This window comes from Macrotis lagotis, chromosome 7 (assembly GCF_037893015.1).
Source record: "Macrotis lagotis isolate mMagLag1 chromosome 7, bilby.v1.9.chrom.fasta, whole genome shotgun sequence".
NCBI classification, from domain to species: Eukaryota; Metazoa; Chordata; class Mammalia; order Peramelemorphia; family Peramelidae; genus Macrotis; species Macrotis lagotis.
Window position 1 is genome coordinate 89,593,657 of NC_133664.1, and position 25,542 is coordinate 89,619,198.

At 33.8% G+C, this 25,542-nt stretch overlaps 1 protein-coding gene across 1 annotated transcript in view; it reads left to right on the plus strand.

The window, feature by feature from the left end:
* The window catches only part of PAXIP1 (PAX interacting protein 1), an 82,752-nt gene that overhangs the window by 5,079 nt on the left and 52,131 nt on the right, over positions 1-25,542 (plus strand). The window contains exons 3-5 of the mRNA XM_074193294.1: positions 3,440-3,483; positions 5,791-5,854; positions 12,479-12,592. Of these exons, the coding sequence (XP_074049395.1) occupies positions 3,440-3,483; positions 5,791-5,854; positions 12,479-12,592 (222 nt within the window). The remainder of the gene's footprint in view (positions 1-3,439; positions 3,484-5,790; positions 5,855-12,478; positions 12,593-25,542) is intronic.

The window sequence follows — 25,542 nt, forward strand, 5'->3', positions numbered from 1 at the left end:
CTGGCCTCATGGAACTCACTAGTCTTCATGAAATTCTGGGTGATTTGCAACCAAACCCACTTTTTTTTAAAAACTCACTTTTAGATAAGGAAATAAATCTTATTCTTTGTAGCTGAATTAAACTTAGAATTTCATTTGGTTCCTCTTTTCTTTCCCTATAGCAAGAAAATTTATAAGGGAAAGTGAACATAAAGAAGAGAACTAGTTTGGTTACTTTGAAATAGAACTGTTTCCATAGACCAAGTGCTTCACCCCTAGAAAGGAGGCTGTCTCCTGGACCTTAGGTGAAAGAAGAGGAATCTTAGCCTAACTTAAGGTTGCTTTCTTTTAGACTGAATCAGGATATTGAGATAAGAGGGAAATAATTGTACTTTTGAGGGATGGGCAGAACCGTTTGCTGTGATTCTCATCTGGTTTGGGGCATTATAGGTATGACCCCAAGGTTGGTTATTGATGCTTGACAAAGGACATAGTTTGCTTTGAGACTTAGCTTATTCATGGGATGAGTTGTAATATTGAGACTTTGGTTGTGTCATTACACATGCCTTAAGCAAGGGGATGTGACTTGGAGTTTTTCCATTATTTGTAGTTTGTGTGTCCCATTGACATAGATAGATAACTGAGAATTAACCAGCTTTTTTTTTAATCTGTCTGTAGTTTGTTGGCTAATAAGCATTAAGGACCTACAGTATTTATCCTGATGCTTTCATAACTGTTCTTCTTAGCTTTAACATCTTGCAGAGTTCTGTGAATAACAGTTATAGAGTAGCTATTTTAAAATTGTTTGAGGCTAATAACTTTTTTTCCTGCTTTCATTTGATTCATATTGACTTTAGTTTTCTGGGATCCTACCTGGTATTTTTGGTTCCTTCTATATATACTGTGAATAAACCTGTGTATCCAGAGCTGTTGGCATGCTTTCTCTCTATAAGAATGTGAGTCCCTTGAGGGCAGGGACTGTGCTTTTGCCTTAGCACAGTACCTTGTCCATGGTAGATACTTAAAATGTTTGTTTACTGATCTGTCACTCCCATCACAGTGCTGGGTTCTAGTCCTAGTTCATCCACCAATTCTATGTCATCGGGCAGCAAACATAATTTTGTCTGTAAAGTAGTTGGTATAATAACAGATATTCAGTGGTGGGATTCAGCTGGTTCACACCAGTTCGGCAGAAACAATAACTTAGCTTTATGTTGAATTTGGCAAATTGGTTGTTTGTTTATTTGAATTTCACCATTGCAGATATTTGGTCATGAAGATAAAATTTGAGGATATGAAACGACTTGAAAATCGTAAAATGTCAGTGACATTAGTATTATGACATTAATTTTTGCATTGTGCATAAGTTAATGTAAAGTTATAAGTTGAAAGCACAAACGGTAACTTATAAACTGTTTTGAAGTTAAGGCAACAAGGAAATATTTTTTACATGTTATTCTTTTGTATAATTTATATTTGATTCTACAGATTTAAACCTTTTGAACTTTACTTTTCAAGATTTCATCCAGCTAATTTTAGGGCCCCTGCTTTGTATCCTGATGTAACGGCCTTTCATTACTACTTGCATAATTTTTCTACCTCTTCTATGTTAAATACTTGGAGTAGCTTTCTTTTTGCTAAAACAATTTGTTTTTAACAGATGAAGGATAACTGCATTGTGAAGAAAATTGTACATTGCTTATAACGGTGAAAACCATAGTATCATGTAGTTGGACAATAAACTTTATTTTGCCTATGCTTGCATAATTTTTCTACCTCTTCTATATTAAATACTTGGAGTAGCTTTCTTTTTGCTAAAACAATTTGTTTTTAACAGTTGAAGGATAGCTGCATTGTGAAGAAAATTGTATGTTGCTTATAACGGTAAAAACCATAGTATCATGTAGTTGGACAATAAGTTTTATTTTGCCTATGCACCATAGTTCCTGGTGACAAGCTTCTTACTCTAAGCTCCTTGAGGACAGGAGTGATTTCTTGTTTTGTCTTTTGTATACTGTTCCTTTCATTTGGTAGACCCTTAATTATTTTTAGTACAGTCATTTAACTTTTATAAAGTTCCTACTGTGTCAGGCACTGGGGATATAAAGACAAAAATGAAAATTCTTTGCTTTTTGATATTTGTTAAGAGCTTAATACAGTGTATCTTAATGCTTGTTTTTTCCCTTTTTTATAATTTCCATTCTAATGAGAAATACTTCATGCATTGAGAACTTTTAGAGGAGAAGTATCAGCAGCTGGAATGGGTGTAAATCAGGAAAAGCTTCTTGTTGAGTGGCACTTGAATTGAGCTAAGGAAAATTAGGGATTCTAAGAGGTGGAGGTGAGGAGGAAATGCATTCCAGACATAGAGGACTGCAAGAAAAACAAGACTGTGGGCAGATAATGAAGACATCTAAATGCTAAATAGAAGGGTTTTTATTTGATATTAGATGAATAAAAAACCAGCACAGTTGGATTTATACTTTATGAATATTCCTTTGGCAGTGGATGGAGAGAGATTGAAGATTAGAGAGAAGGCTCTTTGTTGTTTAGTTGTGTCCAATTCTTCATGATCCCATTTGAGGTTTTTTAATTTTATTTATTTAAGGCAATGGGGTTAAGTGACTTGCCCCCCAAGGTCACATAGGTAATTATTAAGTGTCTAAGGCCAAATTTGAACTCGGGTCCTCCTGACTCTAGGGCTGGGGCTCTTACCTACTGTGCCATCTAGCTGCTTCCATTTGGGGATTTCTTGGCAAAGGTTCTGGAATTGTTTGTCATTTCCTTCTTTGACTCATTTTATAATTAAGGAACTGAGGCAAAACAAGGGTCCATATCTTGCCCAGGACCACATAACTGGTAAGTGTCTCAGATCAGATTTGAATTCAAAGCCTTCAGACTCCAGAGCCAAACGCTTTCCATTGTACCACCTAACTGTCCCAGAGAAACAGAAAGGTATGATTAAAGGGGCAGGATCCCACAGAAGATAGAGTTAAAATTCAGAGACTTTTGTAGTTGTTGTTTAAGCCATTTTACTTAAAAGGAAAGGGAAGTGCTAGTATAGGAGACTAAAGGAGGGTTGGTTTGGAACATGTTATGCAGAATGTGGTTGGTTATCAGTTGGCAAAGGATTGTTGAGCAGCAATGAAAGTCCAGTTGAGGGCCTAGTCAGACCTTCAAGGAGACCAAAGAAAATTGACCACTTATCAAGAAACAAATGGGAAATCTTTGGAAAAAACCTTGGTAAAAATCTGACTTAAATGTTCTCCCTGGTCAACACTGCCATTAAAAATACTGCTTTTTTGAATATAACCTTTCTGCTAGTTTGTACACATCATGCATGATCTGGATGCTGTGTCATTATTATAAAGTTTTTCTTAGAAGAAAGTTATTAGTGGAAATATAAGGTTTTATTTTTGCTACAAATTAATTGCATTAATTTTTTCTTTTTGTCTTTTAGCCTTCCTGGGTGATTTTATCTGTTCGTTGTGGAGCTCTTCTACCGTATCCTTTTAGGGTACAAGGGAATAAAGATAATGAAATTGAGATTATGATAAATTCTGGATTAATAGTCCTAGGTCGACTCTGTCGTTTGGAATTAACTTCCAGTTTTTCACGCCATATCCTATTTTACTCATCGAAGGTGAAGATATTAGTTGCTAAGTGGTCACTACTAGCATGAGTCAGAGATAAAAGGAAACAATGAAACTACTCATTGATTATGTATAACTTTTTTGGGAAAATTTGGTATAGAGAAGGTGAAACATAAAAAGTTGGATTTGTGGCTATGTAATATTTTGTTAAATGCTTTTTAGTTATATTAGCCAAAAGTTAGTTTTGAAGGAATTTCAACTGACTGAAATTTCAACTGGTTTTTGGTATTTTCTTTATAGTAAAAATGGATTTTGTTAATGTTTACTACAGAATTGCCAGTGATGTTTCTAAATCTTGCTATGTAATTTCCAACATACCTTTCCATTGCATAAAAGGGAACCAGATCTCCAGTTTATTGCATCTCTTTATATTACTCTTTATTCAATTTAACTTCCTTTAGTATCATGTTTTGTTTCTTAATTCAGTTAGCTCTCATTTCTCTCTCCTTTTCTGTTACTAATATCTGATCCTGATTATACTCCTTCCTTGTATCTCTCTAGTTCTTTTTTGATTAGGTGAATATTCTTACAAGAAAACCCATTACATGAAAATTTCCACAAAGTAAAATAAATTCTTAAAAAAAGGTTATTTGAAAGAATTATCATACAGTATAGAAGACATAAAGTCAAAAATGCTTAACTAGATAGTGTTTAAAGAGGTCATCTGCTCTACCATCTCTTACTTTTTTTTTTAAAGACTTTAGTATTCTGGGACGGCTAGGTGGCATAGTGGATAAAGCACCAGCCCTGGAGTCTGGAGTACCTGGGTTCAAATCCGGTCTCAGACACTTAATAATTACCTAGCTGTGTGGCCTTGGGCAAGCCACTTGACCCTGTTTGCCTTGCAAAAACCCTAAAAAAAAAGACTTTAGTATTCTCTAGATGGCATAAGTAGGGAAAAGAGTCTCAGAGAGATTGTACCTTTCTCAAATCATGGATCATAGACTCTTATATCTTAAAGGAAGTCTAGTGATCCTCACGTCCAACCAACTTAGTTTAGAGATGTGCCAGTCAGTTCAATTAAATGCATTCCTGTAGTCCAGGGAATATCACACAAATGGAAAGATAAGGATCAGCTTTCATGTATAAATTTTTGTAGGGCACTTGAAAGGCAGCTATATGTCCAAGGTAATTGTACTGTATACTCCACTGGTCTTGGAGTCTGTGGAAAGTCTGAGTTCCAACCTGTGTGACCTTGGGCAAATCCTTTCTGTTTCTCAAGTTTCAGCATCTGGAGAGTGAGGAGATTGGACTTAATGACCTGAGAGGCCCATTTTAGTTCAAAGTCTATGATCCAATGATTTAAGATAACAAAGCAAACACTTTCTTTAAGGCAGTACTACTTAATACCGTTGTCTCCAGATAGGAAGTATTTATAGTGGGGGAGAGTTCCAATTCAGCAATGAGAATATATTAACCCTTAATTTGCCATTGATTAACTATGTGACAGTAGGCAATTAATGGGTTCAGTGCTAGGAACACAAAGACAAAAGTCCAGCTGTCTCTAGGGACTTCAAGGAATTCAGAGGAGGGTAACTATATGTTAGACAAGGTACCTTAAATAACAAGCCCTTACAAGGTAAGAGGGCTACTAGCATTTTGGTAAATACATATTTGGTAAATAGATGACTCTTGAAGGAAACTAAGGGACAGAACAAGATAAGACAACATATGTTACAACATATAGTACCCCTCCCTCAAAACTGTTCCACTTGACATGTCCTTTAAAAAATTGCTAGTCTCAAGTTTGAAAAAGTATGTACTTATTTGTGGGTGCATATTGTTGGGATTAATTTATTCCCACGATTATATAATTCAGTCTTTATAGCAAATAGAAAGTGGTTCAGTTTTTACAAGTTGCTTTATAGCTAATTTAAGTAGTTCATGAAATGAGGGAATCCTGTCTGTCCCCTCCTTCTTCCACCATCTCTTTTCTCTACTGTTCAAGACTCTGCTCTTTCTCATTTTTATTTACTCTAGCACTGCAGTCCACAGTGGTTGAACAATCCCTCTTTTGCTCACCCTCAACCCATTTCTTCTATAAAGACATTTTGGGAATGATTCTTTTTTGCTGAAAAAATGTTCAGACATTGGATGCTTGAGATTCTAAACATAAAATGGTTTTGTTTCATTGTTAATCTTAATAGCTGTTACTCAGAGTGAATGGTTTTTCTCCAGAATCTTGTCAGATCTTTTTTGGAGTTACTGCCTGTCTTTCTCAGGTAAGCATCATTTTGAATGATTTTGTTCCTTATAATCCTAATTTAACACACTTAAAAGGATTTTTTTTTAAATATGTTTGAAATACTAACAATTGAAAAAATTTAGGGAAGATATCTATTAAATTAATATTGAATATAAATTTACTCTAAATATTGATATTATAGATTTAAAATTTTTCTAAATCATGACTGAATGATTATTTTTGGCATTCTAGGTTAAATAACAATAGATAAATTTGTAATTGATTATTTGAAAATGATGCTTGATTCAGGTTGTAAAACCAGTCATTTGGAATTTAAGGAAATTTTTAAGCCTTTTTAAAAATTTTTAAGCCTAAACTCTCACCTTGTTATTCTCAAGAAAATATTTTTATGGTTAGTATTTAATGAATATAGGAGAGCTGGGCATAGAATTTGGACTTTTCATTTTTATTTTGTAATGAGATTGGGATTATAAAAAGAAGCTTTGGTTACTGATCATATTTCTTTACTGTATTTATCTAATGTTAAATGAATTCTATCCTTAAATCCAGTAAATTTAGTTATTATTAGTGTGATTTGATGATTTTGTGCCAAACATCTGAAGTTATTTTTAAAATTTTATTTAAGGCAATGAATTTAAGTGACTTGCCCAAGGTCACACAGCTAGGCAATTATTAAATGTTTGAGGCTGGATTTGAACTCAGGTCCTCCAGACTCCAGGACCTGTGCTCTATCTGCCCCACCTGAAGTTTCTTTGAAGGATGGAATCTATCCCCCCCAATCCCTTCCCCCCCCCCACACACACTCAGTGTAGCTCCTGAGAACATTAACTTTGAAAATAAAGATAACTGATCCTAGAATAACCAGTTATTTGGGGGTGGGGAGGGGGGTGTCTTTGATTCATGGAACAATTTTTTTTAAAGACTAATTAGTCTATATTTTAAGCAACAAAATTATGTAAATAGTTTTCATTTTACAAAGTAGATTTGAATTTAAACCCTGTCTTAGCTCTCTTTGGGACCTTGGTAGCCACTTAACTTGCTTGGCCTTTGCTTTCCTCATCTTTTAAATGAAAAGGTTGGACAAGGTGATTTCTGAAGTCTTTCAACTCTAGGTAGATAGAGGCTTACATCAACATTAAAATCAACAATTAAAATTTATAATACCTTATTAGTTATTCCTGCTATGACCTCTATATTACCCACTGTCTTTATCTGTGCTTGTATATGTATTTCCCCTTTTATGTTTTATTTAATCTGTATATATTTTTTGTTTCTGTTTTTCTCTTAGGGTCTAGTATGATGATGGTTTATTTTTTAATCTCCTTTGTTTTTTGGGGAAAATTCTACCAATTTGCAATTTGGGTTTTTTGGGGGGGAGGCAACTTAAACAATATGTAACTTGTGATATTTTAACCTTAAGAATAAAAGACTTTAATATATGAAAAAAATTTAAGTGTTAAAATTGATATAATTTCATTTCTACAGGTGATGATAGAATTTAAAAGTGGCCATTTTGGAAACCTTAGAATACTGTATTAAAAATAAATTGCATACTTTTACTAACATGCAATCTTTGCATTTTATTAAGTTATTTCTAATGCAGTGAATTGGATTTCTAAATTCCAGATTCAGAAGTTCATCAGAATCCAGAGGAGAGAGATTGAGATTGAATATACTTAGTGGAGTCTGGGTCAGGGAGTTAGGTCAGTATGACCAGGATGAAAAATCTAATATGGGAAGCTTGAAATGGGGAAACAGGATATTTCAATCAAGAAATGTTTCTTGATTAATACTTGATTGATAATTTCTTGATTACTATTTCTTAATATATTAGGCCCTGAGGGGAAAGGATGTATACCAAATGCTAAGGGTCAGGATTTGCAAAGGTTTTTATAAGGTGAGAATGGACTAAACTATTAAGAATATATTTTATACATTTAGCCCTGATAAATGTCAGTCTTACATTTGTTTACAAAAATCATTTACAAAATTAGAAAATATACCAGATGTGGTTTAATATTCATATGAAGATCTAAGAAGTTTCATATGCTTTAAGGTCCTGGGCTAGTATATTTATCTAATGAGTCTTAAGAAAAAGTTTTTGTAATTATAAGACCATACTTCTAGAAATGTACTGTCATGATCCAGAAAAATAATAGTCATGTTATAATTTGTGCCTTCATCGGGAGTAGTGTATTCTGTTCTAGACCCTACATTTTAAGTGAAATTGACGAATGATTATGCTTTTAGAGGGGTTACAAGGAAGATGGCGAAAAGTCTCGAAACCATGTCAGATTCATTGAGGGAAGTAGGGATGTTAGCTTGAAGAGAATATTTAGGATAAATTTATAGTCTTAATATTTGAAGTGTATCTTGTAGAGGAAGCAATAAATTAATTATAATTATATATTGTTGCAGGTGTTAGATCTAGGATCACTGAGTAGAATTTACAGGGAAACAAGAAGTTATATGGAAGAACCTTCTGTTCAACAATAGAATGGACTTAATCAAAAAATAGTAAAACTTATCAATAACTTGGATGTGTCCCAAGGGAGTGAGAAATATCACCTTCCTTTTAGTGAATTTTCAGTATTGAAAGAATAGGAATAAATGAAAATTGGTCTCTACAGTGTATTAGGGTTTCACACACACACACATGAAGAGAGCAAAGAAACTGGGAAAAGTTGAAAGGGTAAATGAGACATGCTATGGAATGGGGTAGGCATGAGGGGAGTATGTGTAAGAAGTGAGTCCTGAATGATGAATATGGAGAACAGAAATAATCTTTTGGTAGGAAGAGCATGTTAAAAGTTCAGGAGAGAAGAAGTAGTGAAGCAGCAGGGAGTTGGGGGAACTGAGGTCAGATCAGTTAATATGCAGATTTAAAGAGAAAATTGAAAATTAGATTGAGGAGTTTGAATTTGATGATAAACTTTAGGAACAGGGAATGTAGATTTTTGAGTAGAGGAGTGACTTTTTATGAAGGTTAATTTGGTAGTGGTATTGATGGTGAACTGGAGGGAGGAGAACTCTAGTTTTAGACAAACAAGATAATTCATTGAGAAGTTGAAGACTTGGACAAAGGTGTAGAACATTAGAGAATAAAGGATGGTGAATTTGAAGGGGAAAACTGAAGCAAACCCCCGCCTTTTCCTTTTCATTAGACGACTTCACCTCTTACTTTACTGGGGGAAAAAAGACTCCTTCCCCCCCACTTTCTTCATACTATCCCTCATTCTCTATTCCAAGTTTTGAAGAAGCAGTAGCTCTTTTCCCTAAGAATAGTTCCTCTCCTTGTGCTTTTGATTGTGTCTCTTGGCTACTTTGGAAACATGGCTGGTCCATAAATATGTGTGTGTGTGTGTGTGTGTGTGTGTGTGTGTGTGTGTGTGTGCGCGCGTGCGCGTGCCTTTTTTGGTCAGCTCCTCCATGCTCTTTATATAAATAGGTTTCCCCAGTGCTTAAAAAACATTGACTTGACCTTTCCATCTCCTCAAATTACCATCTTGTATCTCCTCTCTTACACAGTTAAACTCTTAGAAAGGATCACATGTTGATTCAGATATTCCCATCTTTGCTGTTCTCTCTCTTTTCAGCCCTTTTTAGTCTGGGTTCTGACCCCATGTTACTATTGAGTTTTCCCTAGTGAATTCTTAACTGTTTGGTCCAATGATCTTTTCCTGTTATGATCTCTTCATGTATTTGTGATTGGTTTTCTGACTACCTCTCTGATCTCTCCTTGGTGTCTTGCTGGATTTTTATCTATTTTCTCACTGTGGGAATTCTCTCATGGACTCTCTTCTTTTTGATATTCCAAGAGAATTTATCAGTTCCCAGGATTAATTTCTCTCCATTGTAGTTGATTCCCCAATCCACATAACCATCCTTAAGTTCCATCTTGAATTTCATTCTCACAGTGGTAAATATTTATGAACATCTCCAACAGAAAGTTGCAAACATGCCAAAAATAAATCTCGTTTTTCCTAAATCATCTATTGAGGTTGATACCTCCATTCTTCCATTTATATAGATTTGCAGACTCAAGAGTCAGTGTCCCCAAAGTCTTATTGCCATTTTAAGCTGTTGAATTTTGGAACACCGTGTAGTCCACCCTAATTAAATTAATAACCACATCACATTAATTCTACCCTTACAACATTTCTTAGGGCCATTACCAGAGCTTGAACCCTTTTTATCTATCTCTCAGATTATTTTCAGTACCCTTATTGGCCTCACAATATTTACTCTCTTCCCTCTCTAAATGGCAATTACTCCAAAATAATATTACTAAAGCACAGGTCTGATCATTTCATCCTTCACTAAAAAAAAAAAAAAAAATCTTTAGTAGCTTCTTTATTGCTGCTTGAATAAAATAAAAGCTCAGTTTCCCCTTTAGAGCCCTGCCCTGATCGAAATCCACTTTTATATACTTACATTATTGCCTTTACCCACTACACACACACACACACACACACACACACACACACACACACACACACACACACACACAGACTACATGAGACAAACTGAGCTATTTCTCAAACATAGCTAGGCCCCTTCTCTGCTTTTGTACAGTCTCCCTCCCATACTTGGAATACATTCCCTTAATTGCTTCCTGTTAAATTTCTAGTTCCTTTAGGGCTCAACTCTTGTGCTATTTATGGCACAAAATATTTTAAGGTTCTTTTGGACCTCTCCCATTCTAATGCTTGATTTCTTCTGACATTACAGTGTATTTATTTTTTTGAGTGTTATGTATCACCAGAAAATTATAAGCTCTATATGGACATGAACTGTTTTGGCTTTGACTTAACAAAGCTACCATGGTTTAGTGCTTTGCAAAACAGAAGAAGGGCTTAATAAGTGTATATTTAATTGAATTCGTCTTATAGATGAAGTAACTTAGTCGCACCTATCAAGGGTAGAGCTAGAATAAAGTAGCTAGCTAATGGTAATATCCTAATTAAGAGTTGCAATAGAATTCAAGTTGCTATCACTCTTTCCATTGTACTATGTATGATATGCAGAAATACCTTTAAAGTATTCGTTTTGGGTGTGAAAGAGATATTTGATTTGCATTTTAGTAACTTTTCAAACTTGCTTTATGTAGTCTAGATCCACATATATTTTGTATACATTTGAGTCTTGGTTCTACTCATAACTGTGATAAGACCTCAAGGTAATCGCTTCCTTGTTCTTGACCTACCTATAAAATGAAGATATTAAAATTTCAGAACTAGCCAGTCATTTAGTTTAAGTCTATAATATGAATTGCTATTCTATTTTTCACACTTTTAAAAGTTAAATTTGTAAAGTTAACATTCAGTTCAATAAAGATTGATTTATATGGGGTTTTTTTGGTATGGTAAGATGTGCCAAATTATAGCTTAATGCACAATTTTAAATTAAAGTTTCTTTGAAAATGATCAAAAACAATATGAGACATTCCTTGATACTTTTGAGTTAAATGAAATATATTTCTAAATTTTCTTATTAATATTTATAATTATCATTTAAATGAAATAACTCAAACAGAAGAATAAAAGAGCAAGACAGAAGGATTTTCCTGCTGCATAGTAAAGATTCTGCCATGAGTACCAGAAGTTGTAAACCAAAATTTCATGCTTAAGAAAGTAGGTTTAAAGCTTGCTATTAACAGTGAGGTAGAAAGAGCAAATCGATCTTTTAAAAATATGGAGAGGGGTGGCTAGGTGATGCAGTGGATAGAGCACCGGCCCTGGAATCAGGTGTACCTGAGTTCAAATCCAGCCTCAGACACTTATAATTACCTAGCTGTGTGGCCTTGGGCAAGCCACTTAACCCCATTTGCCTTGTAAGAACCTAAAAAAAAAAGAATATGGAGAAATTCAGTGAATGATTTAATTGTTAAGGTAGGTATATTTAGACTTCTAAGATGTTTGTGTAAATGTATTTATGACTATATCATTTTGAAAGTCTTGCACATATATATATATATATATTTTATACAATATGTTTTAGAAGTGTGGAAATTTCACTTTTATGAAAAATACATATATCAATTAGCTCATATTTATTCCTTCATTGACATTTTGTTCACTAGTGGTCTAAACATTTTTTCTGTCATGTCAAACTATAGCTATTTGAAGGACTTGTTTCATACTTCAATTTATTTTTTATTATGTAAAGACAGTGGTAGAAAATTATGTAAAAATGATATAAGAAGCTAGTATATTATTGCTTATTTTCTACTGTCCCTCAAACAAGATTGGATTAGTACTTTTTAGTTAATTTATTGCTGCAGATTACAGATAAAATTTTGGCCACAGAATTTTTTGATCACTTAATATATATGTATAGAGTTTGAGAATTATTTAGTTTAAAGAATACCTATTGAAATGAACGAACCCTTTTATAATATTTGCAGTATGAATTAAATGGGTAAAACATTTTCCTATTTACCTTTTAGGTTAGCAAAGAAGGAATATACATATATATATATATATATATATATATATATATATATATATATATATTGAAAGAGATGTTTCGTAGTGTCTTAATACATAAATTTTGTTTTGTTGTTAAGAAAAGGCAGGATATCTAAAGGAAAAAAGTACATTACATGACTCTAAAAGTTTTATTTTTAACTTTCTGTTAGATTTCATCTGAAGACCGAAGTGCACTATGGGCTCTGATTACGTTTTATGGGGGGGATTGCCAGCTCAACCTCAATAAGAAGTGTACTCATTTGATTGTACCAGAACCAAAGGGGGTAAGAGTCTTCCATGTACAATCCTTTTTTTATATAGCACTGAAATATTCCCAAGTTCTTTATTTCTCTTGAAGGTTGTCTTCGATTGCTCATTAGGCTCAGCTGCTGATTGCATTTACATCTTTCATGTTTTTCAGATTGTTAATTCTGATACTTTTGAGCTTTTGAACATTTCCAAAAACATTTTAGCTTTTGTTATTACTTTTACATCTTTACATTTTTAATTTAAGTAGTTTGAGTTATATATTATAATATTTCATTATTTAGTTAGTGTGAATCTGCTGTTCAAAATAATTATTTTTACACATGTATTATCTTCTGGGGTGAGGGAGAGACAATTTTGGGCAACATCAGATCTTTTCCTTCAATGTAAATGAAACTAGAAAGTTTATGAACATGAACAAAAATTATTCTATCCATTGAATCATTTAAAAAAGGTCTTAACATGATTATTAAAATAGGAATTAAATGTAGTTTTCATATTTTCTTATTAATGATCTATAATATTGATCTATAATATTAATGATCTATAATATTGATTTAAAATATTGAGAGTATTTAAGAAAAGCTTTTTCTGAGTTTTGGATATTTTAAAGTTTATCTTTTGTAAAACGTTTGAAAATTTTTCGATAAATAACTGGTGATTTTCAAAAATGTTATTTTGCTTTGATGAAGTTGAATCAGAGTTGTATGTATTCTTGGAATTAATTACATTGTCTTTTCCTTTTCCTCACTTCTGTATCTGATTGAATTATGTCTTTTAGAGTGTTCCTTAGGTTATAATGCTTATTTTCCAGTGATGACCAAAAAAAAAGAGTAGAATATATAGGATTTAATGAATGTTGAAAAAACATTTACTTTAGCATTTAATGCAACACAAAGCAGTATACTATAGTAAAGGTATTGCTGTTTTGGAAACGACTGCTTGCAGTTTCAAGATCAGATGACTGGAAGACCCTGGTTTGAATTCTGCTTTGTTTACTTCAAAGTTGGATGACCTTTGGCAAATACTTTTATTCTTCATGGTCTTCTTCCTCATCAGTAAAATGAGAGGGGTAGATATGATGATCGCAAGTCCCCTTTTAGATAATTTTACAAATTGGAACTTGATTTTCATTCTTAACTCAGTTATGATTTGTCTTAACTCAGGATGATTATTTTTCTTAACTTATTTTGAATCAAATTGCACATATTTCCCTATGAAAAGTACCATTAACTCTTCAGGAAAGGAATTGAATAGTATAAATGATTTCACTGAACTTGAAATTTGGTTTGAGTTCAAATCTATCGTTTTCAAATCTTTTGGGTTTTAGTGATCCTGGTTCATTATGAATAATAACACTGTTTTCTGATTTTACAACATTCCTATTCTCGGACACATGCTCATTTTAAAACTGATTGAAGCAGAATTAGTTTTGTTTTGCACTATTGTAGCATTTTTTTGAAGCAGTCCCTGGAATGGTTACTAAACGTTAGTGATTACTGCCCTAATTAGTTATGAAGTTATTAATAAGTATCTTTTTAAATTTTAGCACACATTTATTACCTATTGTATAAAAGGTACAGGTGCTAGATCTTGGGAGCATTCAGCTTGTGCACACATAGACAAAACAAGACAATCTGTGGGGGGAGAGCAGGGAAGGCTACATAGTGGAAGCAGTTCCCAGTCATTAAAGGAAGGTAGCATTGGAATTGTGGCTCATAGGCTCCTTGCACATGCAGGTTGTTATCTTGTCCAGTGCCTTCATTTTATAGATACAGAAACTGATTTCCTGGGAAGTTGAGTGTCCACCCAAGGTCCCAAAGTTATTTAGAGGGATAATGAACTTAGCACTTTCTTCGACTGTGGTGAAGATAAGGGTTGCATATATCAATTGTAGAGTCATCTACATAGAGCTAATGAGATTACCTAGCACAGAAAATCCTTTGGTAGTGTGGTGAATCCTGTAGATCCCTTCTCAGAGTAATACTTTGAAATGAATAAAATTTATTTATATATATATATATATATATATATACATATATATGTATATGTATATATAGAGAGAGAATGTTTGAAAGAAACCATAGTGGAACAAAATATTTTTTAAAAAGTTTTCCCCTCTTCTTGAGAGTATATGTTGAGAAGACAAGTAGTCCCAGATCAGAGTTTCAGGAGGTGCCTGTGCTTAGGGAACTGGAGGTGATTAGAAGACTAGTAAAGGAGCAGAAAAAGAAATCTAGGAGTTAGCAGTATCAGGGAAGAGAAAGAATATCTAGAGTGTGGTGATTTAGCAGTGTCAAAAGCAGCAAAGAGGTCAATCAAGATGAAAATTGAGGAAAGATCATCTACTTTAAACAATTGTTAGCTGATTGGTAATCTTAGGGAGCAGTTTCAATACAGTGAATCAGAAGGTCATTCAACTACAAAGGGTTGGGAAATGGAAATAACAGTGCGTTTGATTAGTCTTTTTATATGGCACTTGAAGTTTTGCAAAATATATTCCTCACAACAGTCTACAAGGTATTATCATTCTCTTTTATAGGTGAAGTTAAGTGAATCTCAGACATAATAAGATTTTCTCTTGTTCTCCTGACCCTAAAATAACATGTTGCTTGTAAAAAAAGTTTATTAGAGTACTTTTTAAGGTTTATAAGGTACCTTATAATACAGAGTAGGGTCACATGAAAGTTTTTTTGCCTTGTTTTTTTTAATAGTTGAGTACCCCAAGCACATTCATAGACCAGGAGATTGGAAGAGTCAAGTTGAGAGAAAATGTAAATGATTAATGGGAAATGACAAGGAAGAAGATTTTTTTTTCAGAGACATGGAATAAAGAAAGATGATGTGTAGAAAGTGTGCAGTAGTGGAAAAGGAGTCTGTTGTGAATGACATCACTTTTTTAAAACTGGGAAACAAGGTCATCTGTAGAGGGATCTTGGCAAGCTTTTTTTTAGTCTGTCAAGACTAAACTACTAAGTTGCAGTGAGGGCTGATTTTGAATTTTAAAAAGCATCTAGTCTTTACAGTTGTAGAATTCTTCTGATAGCTTTCAGAATTTAAAAGGCATAAAGATAAGGGAACAAAGTATTGAAGAGTGAAGGGAAAAGTCTTGGTGTGGTTTTAAGCTATTAAGGCTTAAAAGTTTTATTAACTGTAATAATAGTTATCAAGCTATTAAAACTTAAAATTTCATTATGATTTTTTGGGACAAATCCTCTTGATTTAATAGAACAATCGGGTCTGGAAAAAAAAGCGAGGCTAGAGCAAGAGTGATGTACTAAGGAGCAGGAATCGGGAGAGGTAGAGGGAGTAAGTCATAATAAAAGAAAAGCAGTCCCAGATTTTGAAAGTGATAGTGAAATTTAAGGTGTTCACATTTTTTGAGGGCAAAGCTAAAGGTAGAAATGGGATAGAGGGTATGGGAATTCAGGAAATTGATATCCTGGAAGGTCGATATACACTTATAAAAAGGAAAACTGAACTAGTATTAAATCTGAGAAATTCTCAAAATTCACAGATTTTTGAACTGTGGTAGATCTAGCCTCACTCTTGATCTTACTGAAGGAAACTAAGGCCCAGAAAAAGAAAATGTTACTTGAACCTGATCATGAGAACTAGGTCTATGCTGTTTCTTTTTATGTGTCTCAGCACTTACTTGTAGCACTTTTGTATGAAATAGATGTTTAATAAATGCTTAAGTGAAATTTCTTTGTCCATAATCCTGTGGAACATGAATTGACCAAATTCAATGCTTTTATTTAATTTTAATTATAAATTTCAGTAATAAATATTTTCTCTCCTTGTGGTTTTCTTTATACCCAAATTGTAAAAAGAACATGATTCATGTGATGAGTATATACATAGTCAAATAAAAGAAATACACACATTGACTATGCCCAAAGATGTCCCATTCCACTTCCCGAGTCCTCTTTGTTAGGAGAAAGAGATGGGTAGCGTTCTTCATTTTGGATTTTCTGGAATTATATTTGGTTATTGCATTTATCAGAAAGAAATGAAGGAAAGAAAAAAGCATTTTTTTATAATGCCTCCTAGGTCCCAATGTGCTAATAATTAGCATTATACAAATATTTCATTTGTACTGTTACTGTTCTCATTTTATAGTTGAGGAAATTAAGGCATAGCAAAGTTAAGTGACTTTCCCAGGGTGACACAAACAGTTCATGTCTGAAGTCAGATTAAATCTTTCTAGCTCCCGGCCTAGGCTAGGGTTGTTTGGTTTTTTTTGTTTGTTTGTTTGTTTGTTTTTTAGGTTTTTGCAAGTCAGCCGGGTTAAGTGGCTTGCCCAAGGCCACACAGCTTGGTAATTATTAAGTGTCTGAGGCCAGATTTGAACTCAGGTATTTCTGACTCTAGGACCTGTGCTCTGTCCACTGTGCCACCTAGCCACCCCCTAGGCTAGCATTCTGTGCCACCTAGTTGATCAGATAATTCTTAAACTTTCAAAATTATCTTTACAAGGTTGTATATAAATTGTTCTTGTTCTTTTCACTAAACTGCATCAGTTCATACAAATCTTCATACAAATGTTTCTCTGAAGTTGTCCCCCTTGTTGTGTTTTATGGCATAGTTATATTTCAGTACGTTCATGTACCATGATTTTTTTAATTGTTCTCAATTAATGAGTACCCTCTTTAGTTTTCAGTTACTTGATATCACAAATAGAACTGATCTACTGATCTAAGCATCTTTGTACATATACATCCTTATGCTATTTTTTCTTTTTTGGGGTATTGTCAAACAATATTCATGGTTTAGTGACATTTGAGGTTCAGTTTCCATTAACTCTTTTTTTCTTTTGTTTTCTGAAACTAGGTCTCCCTATCTTACCCAGACTGGAAGTACAGTGCCTACTTTTGGGACTAATTTCACAGCTAATTGGCACAGAAACTTTGGCCTCCATTTCAGACCTGTTCCATTTTGCTCCTTCTTTAGATGGCATCCCAATCTTGTCTCCTCAGTGTGTAGAACTCCTGAATTCCAGTCATCCTTATTGTTACTAATTTCCCTTATATCTGGGTTGATAAATGTACAGCACATTGCCTGAACCCAAATTTCTTTCCAGAATGGCTGGACCAAATCACATTGTACCAACAGTACATTTGATATGCACTTTTCCTGTAGCTACTTCAACATTTGTTATTTTTCAGTTTTGTCAACTAAACTAATTTAGTCTGATGCATGGAGTTGCTTTAATTTAGTCATTTGTAGGATTTTTTTTTTCCTCTTGGATATTATATCTTTGACTTCTGGCAAATTTCTCTCCTTTTCTGAAATCTTGGGTTTTTAGCAAGACAGTAGGGTTAAGTGACTTGCCCAATTCACACAGCTAGGTAATTTTTAATGTGGACTCCCTCCACATTTTCTTTAATCTCTTAATTTCCCAGGCTACATCTTGCCTTGGTTTTCCTTACTCTGTTGGAACCTAGTGGCTTCTTTTTGTCCCTTGGAGGAATGAAGTAATACAACTTTCTTGTTAAAACTGATAACCACAGAAATTTTGTTACCAGGTGTTTAGAATAAATTGTACTGAGGGTGGAAAGAGACCTTATATATAGACTTAACTAGCAGTCCAACCCAGTTACTCTACAGGGAGAGTGACTTGGAGACCGGGTGATAGCATTGAAGACTTGGAAATAGTCAAACTTCAGGGCACAGGGGAGGGTTGGATGTAAAATTATACAGCAACTCTTTGCTATCATGGGGAGGCATGAGTGAAGGAGCAAGTAGTGGCATGTAAGATTAATGCTGTATTAGCAGCCCCTGTCTACTTTGTTCTATGAGATCTATAGATTGGTAACCTTTAATTGGTGGTAGTGTTTGTTCACCATGGATGCCAGAGGGCAGATCTGGTTCCTCCTTAACAGGCATCCAGGAAGGCTATTTGTGGAAGAAGGCCTCCACTTTCAAAATAATTGATTGGCTCAAGCCCATCTTCCTAAACTGTGATGACAGGAGAAAAAATAAATAGACTTGAAATTGTTGATTCCTCTATTTCAGCAACTTCTAACTTTAGGTTCTATCTGGGGAGTCTGAGCAGTTAATGATCTCTTGAGGGTAAATAATAATACATTATAAAAAGACTTAGAAACTTAAGTTGGCCTTCAATATGATATTGACCCCCTTCAAGAGAATTTTTTTATCTTTTAGAATTATTCTGAATTGAAATTCATAGTTATTTGTCGATTAGTGCTTCCCAGTCAATCATTCACATAAAACTTATTTGTCTTATCTTGTGCCGTAATATTTTAAAAAATATACTACTTAAAAAACAAGTTGAGGAAGTTATTTGCTGTTGTTGTGAACATATTTTTAAGATTGCGCAATAAGTATTCATTGTTTAAGTTTTGAAGATTATCAAGCTTTCAGACTCCTTTATATTTATACAGCTATTACCTTAGTGTTGAGCCCTCATCTTTCACCTTGATTATTGCCAAACCCTCTCTGCTTCAGTCAGGTCTAGCCTACATGCTGCTATCAAAATAATTTTATTTCAGCCAGTGTCTGACCAGGACTCCCTTTCTCACCCAATTAACTCAAAGAGCTTTCTTTTATCTCTAGGATAAAGTATAAATTTTCTATTTAACTTTTAATGTTCTTCTCAACATACTAAGACTGATCTATCCTTGGTGCCTATGCCTTGGGTTCATCCTGCCTGCCTGCCTATAGCTTCCTTGTTCCTTGTGTCTGCCTCCTTGACTCCTTTTTCATTAAGGTACAACTGAAGCACCATTTCCTACATGAAGCTTTTGCTGATGTTCCCAGGTACTACTTCTTTCCCTCCTAAACTAACTTCTGCTGAACTATTTTGTATTTATTTACTTTGTATTGCTATTATGTCTTTGTCTTCTTTGTTAAAATGTTAACTCCTTGTGAGCTGGGGCTGTTTTGATTCTTTGTGCTTGGACAATGCCTAGCACATAGTTTAAATACTTTTATTGAAATGGTATAAAATTAAAATAATTCTCTGAAATGACATCTTAATGCTTCTGTCAATGATGATTTCCATTACTACATAATTTTGCTTTAGTAGTCATAGAAATGAATGATGTAAATTCATAGAGCACTGAAAAATACATTTTATTGACTTTTTTTTTTACATCACTGTTACACCCTGGATTCTTCCTTAAAATGAAGAAAAGCAATTAATTAAGAAAAATATCCAGTAGAAACTATCTGACATTGTGTTTATGTAGTCCCTCATCTGTCAACCATGAGGGAAAAGTTATGTTTCATTATCTCTTCTCTTAGACTTTGATTAATTTTTCTATTAATGCTTCGGCTTCCTTTTATTAGTGTACCCATGCACACTAATATTGCTGCAGTTGTATAAAATCAAAGAACCCTTTCAAAATGTTTTTCTATGATAAATGTATATGATGACTCAACAAGTTAGCTTTGGTAGGTATCTACATTTTATAAATGAAGAAAAAGAAACTGAGGCTAAGGTAAATCAATTAACCTAATTTACCTGATACATGCATAAAATTGTCAAGAATCATTTTGCTTTGGTGAGTTTTCTTGTGGGTAGAAAAAGTTGAAGTAGATTTGATTGTAGATGAATTGTAAATTTAAACATTTTTTTATTCATCATAAACTTTATTGAAATTGTGGCAAATTAAGGTGATATTTTAAACAGAAAATGTTGAGAAATTAATATTTAAGTCTCAAGTCTTCTGAATTATTTGAATGAAAGAATTATTAGTACTTAAATTTCTTTGGGAAACAATGCCCTTCCACAATCCTTTTCCCCTTTGCTTTAGCTGTGTTCTTAGGAAATAGATTGAGTAGTTAGCAAGCCTAGGGAAAAATACTTCTTATCTAGTTAAGGTCTTTGCTTTTTTCCATTGCTTTGTTGAGACTAAGATGGGATCCCACCTTGGTCTTAACCCTCTTTTCCCCATCCATGCCTTGAAGATAAAGATCAAATGGAAGATGTCTCTCATTATTTCAATTAGTGGAAATATTTCTTGGATTTATCTTGGACCTGCTGGAAAAAAGAAACTTTGTAGAAGGAAATGGACAAAGAACTAAATGACTTTGGAAAAATGAGTCTTAAGTATTGATCATCCTACTTGATGAAACAAACTCTTAATTTTGAGCTAAATTCTGTGAACACTTGTTTGGTTTCAGCTATAAAGTATTCCTTGTTCAAGATCCCCATGAAGTGTGAAATAAAATGAGTTGTATTAACTATCTTAAGGTCTGAAAAAATGCTATCAATTTTGTCACTTTTAAATTTAAGGGAAACTGAGACAAAAAGTTGAGTATGTTCAATTTATAAGGCTAGTGAATAACAGTAAAATGTTCTTAGCTCCTCAGTCAGTCAAAAGTCCACAAGATAGGGCTTGTTAGTTTTTATATAGTTTTGGGAAGTAAAAAAGAACAAAGAACAGGAAGCATCACAGAAAACTATGATTTGTTACTAAGCCCAAAATAGCATAGATGATGGAAAATAGTATGATTATATGGAAATCTGGAATCCAGGGATAGCAACAACCTCTTATCTTGTTGCTATAGAAAACTCATTGATGGTGTCCACCTGCCTTGGTTTGTTAGTCATAGTATTAACAGAGCAGAGTTTCTTGAAGGACAGCTAATGTTGCATATATAACAAATTTCTTGGTGCTTACCTGCAAGGCTTTATAATAAGGCAAGATAGCAAATGTCCCTTAATGTACATGGGTGTGCAAGACTTTTACTAAAATAACAATTCTACTTTAATGGTGCATGGGGGCAGTACGATGTGGAGAGATGATATATTTCTTTGAATTAAGATGATTTATAGCACAACAGAATTTTAAACTAACTCAGAGAGGGGAAAATGGAAATTTTGGACTCAAGAACTTCTGAACTTAATTCAGAGATATAGTTCAGGCAGTTTCAGAATAGAATCAATTACAGAATGGAATTATAAAATATAAAATCAATATTTGATTTTCTCATTTTGGACATTTATCTCTTTAGAATAAAGATTTTCTTACAAAATAAGTTTTCAAAGTGCAAATACTTGTATATAGTGGGTATGCAAAATGTTGTTTCTCTTTAAAGAACTGGATAGCTTTTTGACTTAATTTTAGGTATACCCAAACAAAATAATGTGCATAATTCACGTTCTGCTTTGAGAGCATATTCACTAAAATTTCTCTAAGCAGTGAATCTAAAAAGGAACAACGAAAAAATGGTTAGTTATGCTATGGTAGATGAACTATAGTGGAAGTATAAATGTCCTTACTCTGTATCAAGGAGTTTCTCTTTCCTATTTTGTAGGAACTTTTGAGGCTAAGTATATATGCAGAATTATAGTCTGTACTGTTCATCCTGCAATTTAATTATTTGTTGCAGATAATTATTCTTTACTCAGAATCAAAAGCAGGTTTGCATGAATGTGGTGTCATATTAATTATTATTTGACAATATAGTCCAAACAAAAAATAGAAGAAATTTTACTTAGCCTTACCTTTTTTTCCCCCATCTTTATTTGGATACTAGAAATTATTTCCTTTTGCAGGTCTAAATTCTAATTTTAGAAGTTTCTCACACAAAATACTCCTTCGCTAGACTTTCAACTTTTTCATCCTTTGTCCCTTACGTCTGGAAGGGTTTTATTCCTTGTCTGTACCTCCTAATTTCCCTGACTTTTCTTCCAAGTCTCAGGTTCTGAAGGAAACCTTTTCTCAACCTTCCTTAAGCTTAGTGTCTTCCTTCTGACATTCCCTTTAACCTCTTTTTCCAAATTTATTCTGTTTTTAGGTTGTTTTGACATAATTTATATTGTTTCCTGTTGGATTGTGAATAGAACTTGTGGGTATGAATTGTCTTTTATTTTTCTTTGTATTCCCAGTACTTAACAGTGTCTAGTATATGGTAATTGTGGGAATTGACTGAGTTAGTTGGAAAAATGAAAGCATGCTTTCTATGCTTGTCTTTTACAATCCACATAGGGTATCCTACTCTTGCCTGGAAGACTTTTGCCCAGAGAAATGTAAATTTTGATTTTGATCATTAAAACTTCTCTGGATAACTAGATACCTTGGGTTTTGGGGCTAGATTTCTTTTTTTTTAATGTCATTTCTTTTTTTAATTACAAAGATAATTTTCGATTCATCTTTTTGTAAACTTTTGAGCTCCAACCCCCATGACAACAAGTAATTTGGTATAGATTATACATGTATGTACAGTTATATATTTAGCATATTTCTATATTAGTCATGTTATAAAAGAAGAAAAAGAACTAAAAAAGAAAAAAGACAGAACTAATTTTAAAATGAAATTAATATGTTTTTGGTTTGCAGTTGTTTTTCTTTGTATATGGATGACATTTTCCACCACAAATCTTTTAGAATTCTTGATCACTGAACTGCTGAGGAGGAGCTAAGTCCAACTTAGTTAATTGTCAGACCATGTTGCATTTTATAATGTTCTCTTATCTCTTGTTAGGTCATAAACTCTTCCCCTTTCCTTAGAGCTAATAAGTAAACTATTGCTTGCTCTTCTAATTGGCTTGTGGTATCACCCTCTATATCTAAATCCTGTATCCATTTTGACCTTTTGATATCTTAAAGAGGATCATACCTTAAACCCAAATCACTGATTCTCATGGATTGGTAAGTCCCAGCCCAAGGTCCAAACTTTGTTTGAATGTGAATAGTAATTTTTTCTGTCTTGGTCAGAAACCCTGAGGGTTTTCTCCTCCCAAATTGTTGGAGTTTGTTTTTGTTTTTATTTTTTGACTTAGTAAAAGAGAACCTTCTTTGCTTTGCCTCATTTCTTACCTACCCTTATTCACTGAATGGATGTTGCCTCAGGTAAACTGAGACCTTTTAAGGACTTTAGTTTAAAAAAGCCTAGGACTTCTACTGCATCTAGAGCCATTTCCAGTCATCTTGATCTGGAGGAGAAAGTGAGTTTAGTGACTTTGACCCCTTAAATCCAGTTCACCTTCAAGTTATGGTGCTACCTTCCTGAAGTCATGGTCCTCTTCAAAAAAGAATAGCACCATCAAAAGCATAATCAAAAAGCATTATCACATAATCACTTGGGAATCCAGATGCTTAAGTGACATTTTTCAATTCATTGGTGTGATTTTCTTTAAAAATAGATGAAGGATTTGCTCTTTTCCTGGGTAGAGTCATAAATTTAAGTGCCATGGCAAGGTAACATCTGATTCAGAAGCAGTCTTTTAGACAGTTAAAGATATATTTTACTCTTGTTGTTCATGTCCTCCTTTATCTTTTTCTTTAAAAAAATAAGTCAATTGTGTACTACAGAGGTTAAACGTGATTCCCCCCCCCCCAAGGTAATACAGCTGGCAAGTGGTATAACTATTACTAAAACTATTCTTTCCTGGTATTTATATTATTATATCTTGCTAATAAGTCTTGAGAATATTGCCCAGAGTGAACTGAAAAAGAGTGATCCTCAACTACCCTTAAATTTTTTAAACTTTATTTTATTTTTCTTTTATGCTCTCTCCCCTGTTCTCAAATGGAATGAAGAAAAACAAAACCATTGCATAAGTCAAGTAACACATTCCTATTCTAACAATATCTAAAAATATATTTCTCATTCATTCTGTTCATAGTCATCGGGCTCTGTCAGTTGTATGATGTAGTGAATAGAGTCGGGAAGATCGTCCAGCTTCAGGCACTTGCTCACTTTGTGACCTTTGACAAGTTGCTTAACCTCTCCCTCAGTTTTCCCAACTGTAAAATGGAGATCCTAGTTCCTACCTCATAAGGTTGTTAGGAGGGTCAAATTAAATAATATCTGTTATGTAGTAGGCACTTATTAAGTACGTGTTCCCTTTCCTCTTTCTTTTTTAGGAAGTAGGTGCATTGGATAGAGTGGGGTCGGAAAGATTCATTTAGTTTCAGATACCAACTGTGATCTTGAGTAGATCATTTAACCCACTTTATTTCAGTTTCCTCATCTGTAAAATTAACTGGAGAAGGAAATGATAAATTATCCCAGTATCTCTGCCTAGAAAGCCCAAAATTGGGGTCATGAAGAGTCAGAATAACTAAATGACCACAAAGCATTCTTTCTGGATTCTGGAATTGTTTGATGATTGCATTGATCAGAGTTCTTAAGCCCTTCAGAGTTGTTTGTCTTTAAAGGTTGTTGTTACTATATAAATTGTTCTTCTGGTTCTGTTCATTCATTTCACTTTATATCAGTTCATTCAAGTCTTCCAAATTTTCTCTAAAATTCCTTCATTGTTTATGATGGCATAGTAGTGGACCATTATATTTTGTACTATGGTTTGTTCAACCATTCTTCAATTGATGATCATCCTCTTTAGTTTCTAGTTTGTTGGTACTATAAAGAGAACTATTCTAAGTGTTTTTGGTATATATATAAGTCCTTGTCCTCTTTCTTTGATCTCTTTGTGGTATAGGGCTTGTTGTAGTAGTAAGCCTATTCACAATTTAGGAATTTTGGAGCCATAGTTCCAAATTGTTTTAATATTGACTGAACCAGTTCACAGCTTCACCAACAAGTATATTTCCTGCAGTTCTTCCAACATTTATCATTTTCCTTTTTTTGTCAACTAAGCAATATTTTGTGGTCATTTTCCTAATACTTTTTACTTGAACTTATTGAAACAGTTTCCTTACTGACCTGTTTTGAATTCATCCTCCCTCATCCAGCTTCTTTAATAGCTACCTGGAGTCAGGAGGACCTGAGTTCAAATCAGATACTTGATACTTACTAGTTGTGTTACCTTGGGTAAATTACTGATTGGCTCACAGTTTTCATGATTCATACCTGGCCACTGGACCCAGATGGATCCAAAGGAGAAAGTGAGGCTGGTGACCTACAGCATCCCCTCACTCAAATCTATGTCATGTGTTTTCCATGGCATCTCCTTCCTGATGTTGTGGTCTTCAAGAATGAAGGACAAACATTAGCTGCCTGAGTAATCCTGATAATACATAGGTCTCGC